The sequence below is a fragment of the Madurella fahalii genome, assembly GCF_045866475.1.
Source record: "Madurella fahalii IFM 68171 DNA, scaffold_5, whole genome shotgun sequence".
In the NCBI taxonomy this organism is placed as follows: domain Eukaryota; kingdom Fungi; phylum Ascomycota; class Sordariomycetes; order Sordariales; genus Madurella; species Madurella fahalii.
In genome coordinates, this window is record NW_027263975.1 from 3678125 (window position 1) to 3692854 (window position 14730).

The 14730-nt window shown below is 51.0% G+C and overlaps 3 protein-coding genes across 3 annotated transcripts; all 3 read left to right on the forward strand.

The window, feature by feature from the left end:
• Window positions 1-1484: 1484 nt before the first annotated feature.
• On the forward strand, window positions 1485-4738 carry MFIFM68171_09696 (uncharacterized protein; the record flags this gene model as incomplete). Its single annotated transcript, XM_071065115.1, has 4 exons — window positions 1485-1580; window positions 1636-1683; window positions 1877-2434; window positions 2510-4738. 4 exons carry the CDS (start codon window positions 1485-1487, stop codon window positions 4736-4738), a joined length of 2931 nt encoding a protein of 976 aa, XP_070921216.1.
• Window positions 4739-5437: 699 nt separating this feature from the next.
• Window positions 5438-9069, forward strand: MFIFM68171_09697 (uncharacterized protein; the record flags this gene model as incomplete). Its single annotated transcript, XM_071065116.1, has 4 exons — window positions 5438-5981; window positions 6031-6556; window positions 6604-6673; window positions 6733-9069. 4 exons carry the CDS (start codon window positions 5438-5440, stop codon window positions 9067-9069), a joined length of 3477 nt encoding a protein of 1158 aa, XP_070921217.1.
• A 4113-nt stretch (window positions 9070-13182) lies between these two features.
• On the forward strand, window positions 13183-14458 carry MFIFM68171_09698 (uncharacterized protein; the record flags this gene model as incomplete). Its single annotated transcript, XM_071065117.1, has 3 exons — window positions 13183-13212; window positions 13273-14014; window positions 14073-14458. 3 exons carry the CDS (start codon window positions 13183-13185, stop codon window positions 14456-14458), a joined length of 1158 nt encoding a protein of 385 aa, XP_070921218.1.
• Between the last annotated feature and the right edge of the window lie 272 nt (window positions 14459-14730).

Below are 14730 nucleotides of genomic sequence, written 5' to 3' on the forward strand. Positions count from 1 at the left end.
TTGTGACGCTTTGCAGGATTCATGGATTGATCTATTTTGCTCCCCTAATGCTGCCGAGATGCAGTCTGTGATATAGGTCGAAGAGTTAAGGAGAACCCATGCGGATTGCTTATTAGCCAGGCACTTTTGATAGACACCGGTTTGTCGGAGCGACCATGGATTGCCCCGTCCTCGTTCGTTTAATTCGAAGTAGCGAATGTTGTAACAGAACTCTGCCGGTCGGCATATCAATATAAGTATGACAGTCATCAACACTTGATATTAAACGAACCGTATGCCGAAGATAGCACTCGATAGAATGCCAAGTCTCTTACTCGTTGCTTGTCATTCGTTTTCGTCCCAAAAGCATGGACCACTGGTAGGAAGGGGGTGAAGACTCGCAAACTAGCCAGCAAAGTACGAAATGCGAGCTCCGTAATGCACAATTGACTCCACGAAAAGGTCGGCCGAACAATGCTATTCGAAGTAAGCACTACTGATGCTGTACCACGCTTTCTTGACAGTCGAATCTCACAAGATCAAATGCTGCCATGAGTCCCCTCGTAGGTGCTGTATCTTTCATATCAGCGCCACGGCTCGCCGAATCACAACCCAGGCCAGCTCATACCCCAAGGATTCCATGTTCTTCAATCTCTTCACTGGTGAGAAAGCTTCGCTGACATTGCGTCTGTGGTAACGCTGTTGTATATATTAGAGCCTGCGTTCTAGAAATTAAATTAAACCTTACCTTTGTCTTGTCGTAGGACATCGGTACCGCCTCCAGATATCTGGAAGAGCTTTAATGATTCCTCGTTCAGCTTCCGGTCGCACGAACTGAGATCCTCTCCAATTGGCGCATAGCAGTCTATACCCACTGGGTACCTGTCTCCCTGGTAGGCTTGTTCGTCGAACATAAAAGTATGCATTGCGAATATTGGATAAAGGTACAGCTTTAACACAGCGACAACTTGCGAGATGGCGGTTGTAAATGAGGCTGAAAAGATTACATGTAGTAGTTGATTCTGCATAGACAACAGGTAGTGAGCAAAGCTTTCAAATGGCATATGAAAACATCTCTGTCAGGGTGCTGCAAAGAGCCGGAAGCGAGCTTGTGCTGCTTTGTAAAGCTTGGCTTCTGGCACTGTCATCGTAAAGTAAGGCGAGCGGCATCCATTCCATGCAGTATTGAGGCTGGGCATACGGCGTCGCCGAGGGCGCAAGCAGGAAACATGTTCGGGTGCGCTGACGTGGAGTGCGTTGATTGGCGCCGGTTATAGGGGCGGTTGCCCGAAGATGCCTCGCCGGAGTGAAAGAGGGATTGAGTGCCTGGCCGTGGAGCACGTTCGCTGGTGCCGATTGGCGAAGAGTTTGCCCGGCTTTGCACTGCCCCACTGCTGAAGCGTTGTCGCAGCCAAGCCATACACCCAGATGAGCCCCAAGGCGAAATGACTCCCCAGTCCCTTTAAGTTTTGTCTTCATCTCATCTCATCACCTTAGGCCCCAAGATGGAGCGACAAACGATCTCAAACCGCTACATCAAGCTGGAAGGCCTTCGCAATCTTCTCATGTCCAAATTCGGAGCTGGCAACTTCAAAATACAGGTAGGTCAGGAACCGCTACGTTCTTAACGACAGACTTTGACGCTATTTGACTAAGGAGAGAGACCAAAGCTACGAGATCAACGTTCCAGAAGCACTTACAGTGGTTAGTACTTGGAAAGCCTGACACCCAAGATAACGCGTATTCACCTACATCAGGATGAGATCAAGTCAATCCAAAGCGTATAAGCAGACTTACGGAACTACAAGCAGTGACCTCAGGTCGCACCTGATCGGTCCCGCCAATCTATCGCAACGCATTCCCCACTGAACTACCGTGTCTCCTGTCAGATCGTCAGACCTGTACAGTTGGAAATATGGACGAGCTGCGGGAGAAGCTAGAATGTATTCGTTTCGCAAATATCAACTGGGAAGAGCGCCACTTCATTCCTGATGACGAGTTGTTCAACGTTATTTCCGAATCCGCTATCAAGCTTGCTTTAAGGAGCTCTGCGGTCCCACTCCACGAGATCATAGACTTGACAGACGGTATTCTGCGGGGTGCCCGGAGATGTTTCGCAATCTTGGTCTTCATACGTCACGGCGAGGCCATTTCTGGCTTCTTCAGGCACGACTCGCTGCGATCTCATCCCGATGATCGTATACCTTATACCTCCGAGGCACTACAGCGGATATTTGAGAAAGATGCGACAAGCTCAATGGTTAGGAATTTCCTCGAGAAGCAATGGGAGTTCTTTATCCCTATTATGCACCAACATAGCATTGACCGGATACTCGACACGAAAACTATACTGCCTTTTCTACACGAGGAGCTTGTTGGTAAAGGGGCAATGGGTGTGGTTTCGAAAGTCAAGCTCCATCCCCAATGCCATCGACTGCCATCACAAAACCATGAGGTGAGTGTCCGTTCTGTAGCCACCAACCATATTGAGCTACAAATGTTTCTAACCCCGTATCGCACTTTTCTTCAGGTTATCAGGAAGCAAATCATAGTCAGAGACAAGCATATGCTTGATTTTCAAAAAGAGTTGAAAAATTTAGCTCTCCTTACGCATTTGAAGCACCCGAACATCGTCCAACTATACTGCGCCTACAAATACCGGCAACAGTACAACCTCATATTTGCCGTTGCCGATGGTGGTTCACTTGCAGATCTCCTCAACGGGGAGCGGAATCGGCCAGAGGAATTGCACCTTCCACTGGCTCTCGCTGGGCTGGCCGATGCAGTGGACGCCATGCATAACTTCATGTCAGAAGCGCTTGATGTCAGCCTATCTGGATGCCACCACGACCTTGCGCCTCGAAATGTCTTGATCCATGGAAAGACCTTCTTACTCGCTGATTTGGGACTCTCGAGTTTCCAACATACGGAGGATAGCTCTTCGACCACCTTTATAGGGGTTGATGGCCCCTATGCTGCCCCCGAGTTTCAAACCTTCCGCGACGGTCAGGTTCAAGCCCGCCGCGCGAGCGATATATGGTCCTTCGGATGTATCCTCGCAGAGGTGTTGACTTACATGGTGAAGGGTTCGGATGGAGTCAAGACATTTTGCGACAAGAGGGAGTTTGAGTGGGCTCCTGGCACCAAGTGGATTCGCTTCCATCAAGGACCAGAAACGCCGAGTCCTGAGGTCACAATATGGTTGAACGACTTACAGGCAGACGGGGAGCCATATCGCGTGCGGATGGTTGGCCTGATTCAGAAGATGCTCGCACTGGATCCGAAGAAACGACCCCGCTCCGCACAGGTGAAGAAGTCTCTTCGTGGTATATCTATCCTATCTATGGCAAAGCCTGTAGGCCGGGGCCTGGACAGTGCATGTAACGTTGATAAGTGCATCGACCTTCTACTCGGCAACAAGCGCTTCCAAAGCTGGCTCTTTGCCTTCAATCAGTTACTCGACGCAATGGACCAAACCGAACCGAGCGACCTCGATTTTGACTTCCCCAAGACTGTCCAGGCGCTGGAAGACATACGACGCATCTTAGATGGCAGTGGGGAGAGGGTCAATGATACCAAATACGTGAAGTACTCCCTTCTCCGATATCAGCACGCGAGGCTGGTGGAGGCGCTTCCGCCAACCCATCGCTCTGCCGCGAAGGAGCACTTGGTGAATGCGGTTCTGAGAGAGGATGCGGAGCAGTTGGACAAGTTATCGGTAGCAATCGCCGATGTAGACGAGAAAGACATCGGGACTTTGCTGGCTGTCAAGCATCTCACAGCCCTTGCTGAGGCCGGGCGTCTGATCGAGCAGACGGAGCTCGTTCTTGACCAAAGAGATATTACCCTGGTGGATCCCGTCGACATCCACCACCTCGCTTCTCTGGCACCAGCATCTGAGTATATTCTTGTAGAGTGGCTGGGATACAAGGAATCGTGGGCCGATAACGACATCGGGACGAAGCTTCGACGTCGGCTGACCTCTGTGGCCAACCTACTCTATAACGACAGCACCACGCAGATTCCCGGCAGCTTGCGCTGCAGGGGTATATTCCATGATGAGTCCCAACCGGCCTTGGGCTTTGTCTACAATATCCCGCCCGGAACGCAGCCGGTTACTCTGCACAGGCTTCTTGATGCGGAAGACCCTCCTCACACTCTGCTTGAATACCGCTTCCGACTGGCCTTTGACATATGCCGATGCATCTACACGTTTCACAGGGTCGGATGGCTGCACCGTAACCTTCACTCGATGAACGTACTTTTCTTTCCACCGAATGGGGCCAAGAAAGCCGAATGGGCCAAAGAACCACGAATCTTGGGCTTCGCTGGCAGTCGAGAGAACCAGCTCGATTCGCACACCCATGGACCAGACATTGACAGCGAGCTCCAGAGCTATCAGCATCCAGAGTACTTGACACACCATGCACACTACAGAGAGGAGTTTGACTACTACTCGGTCGGCATGATCCTTTTGGAGATTGGACTGTGGAGAACTTTGTCCAGGATCACAAGGGCGAAGCATTTCAAAGGCATATCAGACGAAGAGTTCAGGAGGGAAGTCCTGACGAGAAAGGTTCCGAAACTTGGTATTATGATGGGAACAAGTTATATGGAGGCAACCCGTATGTGCTTGGAGGGAGGCTTTGGGGGAACGTTGGTTGACGCAGATGGGAAAGATAATTGGTCTATGGCATTCAAGAGTTTGGTCATGGACAGGATTCCGATCATAGGATATGGTTATGGAACGCGTGCTTAATGAATTATGATCCACTTACGCAATTTGTGACGAGCCTTTTCTGTCCTAGGTAGGTTGAATTAGGTCTAGCGTGTTGTGCTGGCAATGAGTATTGGATGCGGGAGTGAGTAATGGATCTTCACGGAAGCGTCGGGTGCATTTAGGAGAACCAGGTGTTACTGGTTATTGAATATCCCTTAGACCTTCAGGCCTCAGGCCAGAAGCGCGCCTTCAAGCGCCTGCCGCTCCTCGCTGCGGGCGATCCACTGGGGATACATCGTGGACCACCCCGTTGACACCTGCAGCCGGCTGTCTTCACAGGTTCGGCGCATCGTTCTCCCATATTCGGGCCCCAACCCCCACGGTATCATCGCGCGTTGGGTGTCACGTGGATTGTCATGAGACACAGGCACACTTTTGGAGGATTGAGGACTTTGGACCAGTACTACTTCTAGGGCGACCTATCAGGATGCTGTCGAAGAAGTCGTCGGTGATCAAAACGCGCTCGGGAATTGTTGGGTCAGGCGCACCCACCTGGGCCAATGGTATTATTTGTTAAGCGCGGAGGCTTCCATAAGATTCCATGGGAACCCCGCCCAGACTGGAACAGGGCTTTCGTGAGGTGGCAAGGACCTTGACTTGACACCCAAGAAAGATTATTAGTGAACTGAGAATCTTCATACCATCGGTTGAACTCCCCGCCTATCGCTGATTACCATCATGTCAACCTCTGGCTGTTCTTCATCCATCCTCCCCTATTTGCAACTCTCTTCGAGCGCAGAGGTGCAGAGGACGGAGCCTGAGCCTGACAAGTTCAACTTCCTGTCCTTCCTCGCCACGGCTCAAGCCCTGCAAATCGAAATTCTACCTCTCGTCTGGGATATAACGCACGATGACGACAAAGGATTCGGCGGGACTTCGATCATCTACCAGGCTCTTGTCAAGTTGGACACGAGCTTTGCCTTCAAGACTTACCGCAAGCAACAAAAGACCGAAGAGCAGGTCTTCCGGACTCTCATCAATGAAATCATCGTGTTGAGCGAAACCTCGGTACGCGAGCATGCGAATATCGCCCAGCTACAAGGAATCTGCTGGGAAATCTCTCCTAGCGACAACAAGCCATGGCCCGTCCTAGTGTTCGAGAAATCTCATCACGGAGACCTGGATCATTTCGCAAGGCATGGAGGACGAGGCATGACGATCGTCGATAGACTCAGGCTTTGTCTGGACGTTGGGAGAGCAGTCATGGACATGCACACCAACCGTAGGCAGACAGCTCTTCCAGGATGGAACGATGACTAACATATCAACAGAAATCGTTCATGGAGATATTAAACCAAAAAATGTCCTCGTCTTTAAAGAAACATCCGGTGAATATCGCGCAAAAGTCATAGACTTCGGGTACTCGACCAAATACATCCGCCATGATCAGCGGCTTCAGCTACCAAGATCGAGGCCATGGCACGCGCCAGAGATCCCGGAATGCAACGACCGTCGCAGGTGGGAGTGGACTCCGTCACAAGCAAAGAAAACCGACCTGTTCTCCTTTGGCATGCTATGTCTCTGGCTCTTGTTTGAGCCTTCTTTATCGGGAACAAAGCCTCTAACCCAAGGTGTTGATGTGGTAGACGTCGGATCTCCTACGCTAGCAGAGGACAGACTATACACGGAGAAGGGAGAACTCCAGACATATCCGCAGCAGCTCTTAGCATCGGAAACAACATTAGATCACGACATGAAGATGGCTCTTAGGGAATTCTTTGACTTAAGCTTGAGTCAAAACCCTGATGACCGGGAACTGAGTCTCTCGACATTACTGAAAAGGCTAGATCCACAAAGGTGAGCGGACTCTTTTAGGGAAAATTACCAAGCTAAGAGAAAAGAAGGGCACCGCTTCAGGAAACTCTGGTAACGGCGACAGATATTAAACTTGATATACGAATGGCTGATTTCAAGGTGATAATCATTCTAAAATTTAAGAAATGTTCCATGCATGTTTCGTTAACGTTAATTAGATCGAGATTTCAATTCAAGACTTTTATCGCAGCGACTATCGGGTTCGGTCCTACATTGCTCACTGTATCCTAAGAGATCATTCGCGGTCTCCATCTCTTACTGTTCAAGCAGCCTTTTGTTACTACATAGGCTTCGGTGTTGCGAGAGATCATGCTAAAGCTGAGGGTATTCTAAGCCGAGGCAGTCAGAGCATCCAAGCCGTCAGAGACATGGTTTCTAACCTACGTCCGGAGAGTAGTAGCTTCCGGGCTTCCACCATTTCTGAGCTGGAAGCCATGGGACACATCCCTTGGTCAGATTTTCGCTATTCCTACCTTGAACAGAAAAAGCTGGATGAAGCAGAGGTGCAACTGATACGAGAAACGGGTGATTTAATTTTCGTATTTGGTGAAGATCATTTCCTTACGGACTTGTCCAGAATAATGCTTGCACCTATTTATATAATTCAGGGCCGGTGGGAGGAGGCTGAGAAGCTGGAAGTGCAGGTGATGGAGACGAGCAAGACCAAGCTTGGGGCCGATCACCCTTCTACACTGACGAGCATGGCCAACCTAGCGTCGACACTTTCGAACCAGGGCCGGTGGGAGGAGGCTGAGAAGCTGTTTGTGCAGGTGATGGAGACTCGCAAGACCAAGCTTGGGGCCGATCACCCTTCTACACTGACGAGCATGGCCAACCTAGCGTCGACATACAGGAACCAGGGCCGGTGGGAGGAGGCTGAGAAGCTGGAAGTGCAGGTGATGGAGACGAGCAAGACTAAGCTTGGGGCCGATCACCCTTCTACACTGATGAGCATGGCCAACCTAGCGTCGACACTTTGGAACCAGGGCCGGTGGGAGGAGGCTGAGAAGCTGTTTGTACAGGTGATGGAGACTCGCAAGACCAAGCTTGGGGCCGATCACCCTTCTACACTGACGAGTATGGCCAACCTAGCGTCGACATACAGGAACCAGGGCCGGTGGGAGGCGGCTGAGAAGCTGGACGTACAGGTGATGGAGACGAGCAAGACCAAGCTTGGGGCCGATCACCCTTCTACACTGATGAGCATGGCCAACCTAGCGTCGACACTTTGGAACCAGGGCCGGTGGGAGGAGGCTGAGAAGCTGGACGTGCAGGTGATGGAGACGAGCAAGACCAAGCTTGGGGCCGATCACCCGGATACACTGACGAGCATGGCCAACCTAGCGTCGACATACAGGAACCAGGGCCGGTGGGAGGAGGCTGAGAAGCTAGACGTACAGGTGATAGAGACTCGCAAGACTAAGCTTGGGGCCGATCACCCGGATACACTGACGAGTATGGCCAACCTAGCGTCGACACTTTGGAACCAGGGCCGGTGGGAGGAGGCTGAGAAGCTGGACGTACAGGTGATAGAGACTCGCAAGACCAAGCTTGGGGCCGATCACCCTTCTACACTGACGAGCATGGCCAACCTAGCGTCGACACTTTCGAACCAGGGCCGGTGGGAGGAGGCTGAGAAGCTGTTTATGCAGGTGATGGAGACTCGCAAGACCAAGCTTGGGGCCGATCACCCGGATACACTGACGAGTATGGCCAACCTAGCGTCGACACTTTGGAACCAGGGCCGGTGGGAGGAGGCTGAGAAGCTGGACGTGCAGGTGATGGAGACGAGCAAGACCAAGCTTGGGGCCGATCACCCGGATACACTGATAAGCATGGCCAACCTAGCGTCAACATACAGGAACCAGGGCCGGTGGGAGGAGGCTGAGAAGCTATTTATACAGGTGATAGAGACGAGCAAGACCAAGCTTGGGGCCGATCACCCTTCTACACTGACGAGCATAGCCAACCTAGCGTCGACATACAGGAACCAGGGCCGGTGGGAGGAGGCTGAGAAGCTGTTTGTGCAGGTGATAGAGACTCGCAAGACCAAGCTTGGGGCCGATCACCCTTCTACACTGACGAGCATGGCCAACCTAGCGTCGACATACAGGTACCAGGGCCGGTGGGAGGAGGCTGAGAAGCTGGACGTGCAGGTGATGGAGACGAGCAAGACCAAGCTTGGGGCCGATCACCCGGATACACTGACGAGCATGGCCAACCTAGCGTCGACATACAGGAACCAGGGCCGGTGGGAGGAGGCTGAGAAGCTGGAAGTGCAGGTGATGGAGACGAGCAAGACCAAGCTTGGGGCCGATCACCCAGATACGCTGGCGAGCATGCACAACCTCGCTCTCACTTGGAAAGATCAAGGTCGACGCGCAGATGCTTTAGCACTGATGGAGGACTGTGCCCAGGCTCGGCGGCGGGTCCTTGGTGAAGAGCATCCATACACGGTGTCGTCTTTAGCCGCCGTTTCCGAGTGGAGTAGCTAGAATGGGCTTTGTTGTTTCGTTTGTACGATCTAATCGGAGGGTGCTTTTTGACTTTACTCGAGGGGCGAGTGATTTCGGGTTGTTTTGCGTCATATGCATAGTACATTGATTGGTCCATTCTTTGCAGTGCGCCAAATGCAGCTAATGCATTTTTGCGCATATCCCAGCTGCGGCCCGGTTTTGGAGCTGACTTGTAACTGTACAAAGCGGGCTACGACGCACTGTGTCAGCCACAACCAGTGGGGAAAATGGCCCGTGCGGAGAATGTTTCAACATCGAAATTCTGGACACTGATTTCGGTCTCTACTGTACGCTTGCCATTGGAGATGACGAGTAGCAAGTCCTTCTCCTTCTCCCGCTGTTCCTCTATTTCCTTCTTCCTTTCCTCCTCTTCCAATTCCTCCCACATTGCAGCCCTAAGATCCTAGGCAATCTTTCCAGATGAGATCACGGCGGCCAAGTCGCTGGGCTTGCCGGTTAAGCCAACCGAACCCTCCTCGACGACAGCGCTCTGCCCGGAGATGGAGGAATCAGGGGCATCACTGGCTCTTTGGTTTACCTTCCTGATGCGCTCTTGGAACTCTTCCTACTCTCTAGTAGAGACGCTCTAGCGTGTTGGCTCAACTTCCTTGTCGGTCATGATGGACGATCAGGGGTGCGTATGCGTATGTGCGTGCGTATGTATGTGCTCCCGCGCGTGGTGGATACGTGAACGTTGGACAGTTTGGAAGGGTCGCTCAGATGCACGAAACTTTAAGCCTATACGGACCAGTCGAATTGCTAGGTTTATCAAAGATTTGGGGGATTGTAATAACCTTGCGGCGAATTAATACTATCTAGAAGCGAGCGTAAAGCACTCCTCCTCCCCCTGCCCCATATATATAAATCTCTCTAGTGCCGACCCTCCGTTCCATTTCCTGCACCGACACAGGAGTAAATGTTACTGTGTTGCACGATTTGCCATTGGATGCCTCGGCAAGCGCCCCAATCGCGCACGCGAGAAAAGTGAAGCGGCGCTGTTTCCATGCAATCTGACCCAAAAAGCAGCAAGTGCGACCGAAAGTGCAGAACTACCAACGCATCAGGGGCTTCTCCGGTCATAGCAACCAATAACTCCTGCTCGGCAAATCTCAATGGTCCCGCCTTGCTGCCTGCAGTGGCGCCCCCTGTTGCCTGAAGTTGGTAAAACCTCTTTAGGATGTTTTTGCCCATCATCATGCCTAATCACTCCCGCACCACCAGTTGGTCAGGGGCTCGGCCCCTCGCTGGAGCCAGCTTTTTGACAAATCGTGTTAGGTGTTTGCCCTGGGCGCAGATGGAACAGAGGTTTCCGTAAAGGAGAGGTGTTGGGGTATTGGCTCCTAGGTTCCCCATGTAATACTCATCGCCCATCACCACTCCTATGACAGCTGTGGAAGATCATGCATTAGCAAGAAACTGGCTATAGATGTCTCTGAGCAGATACCCATTCCATATCGATGCTACCGCTGGTAGATAGATATCCTAAACCCAGTGTATAACCGTTGACGGCAATTTTGTTATGATCTCCCAGACAATTCCAAGCAGTTACAACAGGATTGGAACGAAGTATTGGCCATTGAGGGCGATGGACTGACTCAGTACATCATGTAGCCGTCTATGTTCTGTCCGCGGCCTCTGCATGATTGGGGCGGCAATCCTTGTGCGTCTCTAGGAATGCTTGATCTCAGTAGGGACCTGGTCCAACCTATAAAATGATTGGGTAGAATTGCCTAAGGTTGTAGGCGCCTTTACTTCAGAGCGCTATACAGCTTTTAGCAAGATTGTATAGGTCTGAAGGTTAATATAGCTCCTCATCACCACTCAGCCCTCTTACAGATTAGGAGATTAGAAAGGATGAAAATGGAGGAAGAAGGAGGAAGAAGAAGAGAACCTTATATTAATAATAAAAGTTAATAGAGTTCTATACTCCCCTTCCTCTCCTCTTTCCTTCTTTCTCCTCCTTTCTCCTCCTTTCCCCTCCTTCCCCTCCTTTCCCCTCCTTATACCTCCTTATAGTAGTGCTTTATTATATTAAATATTAATAAATACTATAGTTATATTGGATAGTTATAAGCAGATGTTAGGGTTATTAGTGATAGACTATTAATAGCTGCTGTAAGCCCTTTGAATTTAATGTTCAACTATAAGATTAATTTATGCTAAATTAATGCCTGAAACTATTGCTAATTTAGTAAATGTCTTTAGAGATGTATATATTTATATGCAGCTATGTTCCTATTATGGGCAGCTGTGAATTACACTGGCTGCTGCTATCCATTTCCAGTAAGCATGTGGCTGTACTTGGGTGAAGCACATGTGTGCTGGCTTTTATCTGACACATCCAGCCAGTTCAGATGGAAATTACTTGCCGAAGGTAACCAGTGAACTTGATGAGGTCCATAAGACAAGTAGAATATTTAAGTCTGTGCTGATACTCTTCTATTCGCTTTCATACCTGTCTGTTGTTCTTGACAAGCCAGACCTAGCTCACTTCTATTCATCATCAATTCACTGCAACCCTTTGCTTCGGCTCTCAGCATATCAACATGGTCATTTTGAGGGACCTTTTGCTTCAGCCTGCTTTGCCAGGCGGTACTGCTACATTTCACACACTACCAGGAGCCGGCCAACCCAGTCTGTCCCACAAGAACTGGGTGCAGAACTATGCTGAGGTCCAAGGAGCAGCTCTTCGACTCTATGTAAACCCTAACCTAGGCACCATCAACACCTTGTTTGGGGACGAAGACGCTCTAGATGATCATCTCCTAAACAAACACGTGAACCCTTTGAATGGCACTACCGAATGGTTCCAGAGCGAGGGCGACAGTGTTAGGACATTCTACACGCATGTCTCACACCCCATCCAGCTCGCCTTCCAAACCGACCATGGCACACCATTCATAGTCCAACGGTCAGAATCAGGACCTCTTGGCCCAACAACAGTCCCGCAGACTGTTGACTTCAATTGGGGGTGTGGAGGGTGTTCCCTTATGATAGGGGAGCTCAAAAGGCATGGGATAATCGATGCTACAACGTGGACAGGCCAGCGTCAAGCGGATGGGAATCGTCGTTGGCTAGGAAAGGAGTTGAGAGCGTAAGTACGACAATTCTATAATACAGAGTAGCATCTTGCTAACAGATATGACGATAGATACTGCCATAAATACAAATGCTTCGCTGCATTGGTATTTGACGGCCAGCACCTCCTGATCCTTGTGTTTCAAGCTCAAACTGTTCAGCAAATCCGGGAGCAAAACTGCCCAGTCACTGGCCTTCTTTTCTCACGCGACTGTGCAATGTTGCGGTATGGCCTCTTCCGGATAGTGACCTATCAGATTCGGAAAATGCAAGCTGCCGCAGCCCCAGAAGTGACCTTAGATGGTTATGCTCGCAGATTCAGATGGTGGTCAGGGGATCCTTATTGGGTGAATGGGAATGACGAACACGGAGTACATCCTAATGGCTACATACGGATGTTTAATGTGCATGGTGCATGGTTCTGGGCTTATGCGGACGGAAATCCTATTATGGACCAGAATGGTGAGCCTGTTTGGGATACTGCCAGCCTCGGGTTGTGACATCTGAGCTTTCGACTAATTTAGTTTTGGTGCTTGGAAAAGTGGGTCCTACCCGTTTAGTTGCATTGAAATGGTGCAGAAACACTCATCTACACCACATACCCATCAAATTAGGGGGAGGTGCAAAGGCAGCAAGACGGACAGGACAGACAAGACAGGGCCAGGCAAACCACAACAATAGGTTCAGCAAACCTAGAAACTGTCAAACATGTGCGGATAGAGCTCCCTCTGATCAAATGGAGACTGTATCTGCACGCAAAGAAAGCTCTCAAAATGAGCGAGCAACAAGTTAAAGGTTGTGTATATTGGTTGATTGTCCTGTCGGCCGGGACGGCCCTACTTAAAGGTGCGAAAAGATGTGAAGTGGGTCCCCCCGGCCACCAGAACGTTACCCGAGCAAGCTCCTCCCTCCAACTCGATATAAACCTTGGGCCAATTAACTACATCTTAGTTTTCCTGTGTTTTTGACTTCATTCTGCTCTAACACTATACCCTAACCCTAACGCTCTCCAGGATGGAAAACGACGAAAACTACGAGATGAAGGTATACGCTCTAACTTCCAAAGGCTTGGTAGTTGCTATTATTGACCCTAGTTCTATATAGGACATACAGTTTGGCTTCCGGCGATTTCGAGCACCTGCAAAACGAATCTACGCGAATCGGCATGTCTTCCTCTTGGATGTCCCGCCGAATCCAATTGCTTGCTGGTTGTCGTTCTGGACGCCACAGCTCGTTCGCTCCTGGCTACAGCGATTGCTACCAGAGTGGTTCTTGCCGACAACTGTCATTCTAAAGGAGCGAAACCCCCAGAAGGCGGATGCCTACGAAAACGAAATAGCGACATACCAGCACCTTCGACTGCTCCAGTGCCACTGTATCCCACGTATGTTTGGCGAGGTCGCCAGCTACGACCACGAGCAGACCAGATACCGGATAAGCAAGCGGCCGATTCCAGCTATCCTTCTGGAAAAGGTTGAAGGAGTGCCGCTACACAGTCTTCCAGCCGAGGAGCTAGAGAATCGCTGCCTTCTCGAGGAACTCCAGGACATGTACAACCTGCTTACGGACAAAGGTGTTGTTCATGGGGATCCCAGGCTCCACAATTTTCTACGTGTTGGCGAGAGGATCGTCGCTATCGACCTTGAATTTTCCCGCCCTCTTAGTGATATAACGAATGAGGATGAGTTGGAGACCTTGAAGATCGAGATTGAGAAACGGGGAAGGCAGACACGGTCTCCCGGCCCCGGACCCGGCTTCAGTGCGCGACCCTCGAGTTTCCCCCTCCACTTCACCTCTGGGTGCCGTGCGAACCCCACCGGGGGCCTTCACAAGAAGAACAGCTGCGGTGAACTTTGAGGAGTGGTGGGGCACCCTCCCGAGCTCGGACCTTGTCGTTTTCACAGATGGTTCACAGATACAAAAAGAACCGGGAACCGTGAATTTACGGTCTTCCGGCACGACGACCCCTGTCGAGCTGAGAGGTGACGAGGGGCCTGTCTACGGGCAATGCCAGCGGATGTGTCTCAACGACAGGCTGTGCATCAGGGTAGATCGATTCCCCTCTGTTATCGTGTTCGCCCACGGCCTCGGAGGCATATCGGCGGAGGTTAAGGTACTCATTATTGGCTGCGTCATTGTCGGTCCTTGCCTGGGCGAGTCGGGTATCCTCGGTCGTACCGTCGACCCACCCGGCGCTCTGCTTGGCCTCCTGACCGTCTTTTTGTTTGATCCAGGTCCCGAAGACTTGGAGGAGCTTGCGATCCTCCTCGTCCCGCCGCTGGAACATTGACCTTTGTGCCTTGATTGCATCCCGCAGCTCCAGGTCAACGGCATACTGGCTCGGAGCGCCGCCTTCACCCATTGGGAGGCGCTTTCGTGTTCCAGTGCTCGGCTCAAGCTTAGGTATTGGTGTAAGGGGTGCTGGTAATGTTGAAGATCAGAAAAATGAGGTCAAGTCGTCAGGTAGCCGTTTCCGAACTTTTGTTGAAAGGTGTGAAGAAGGCCCTTTGAAGAAAACACCAAGGAGGACGGGTGCACGCGGTAAGCTGCAGAGGCGGTTTC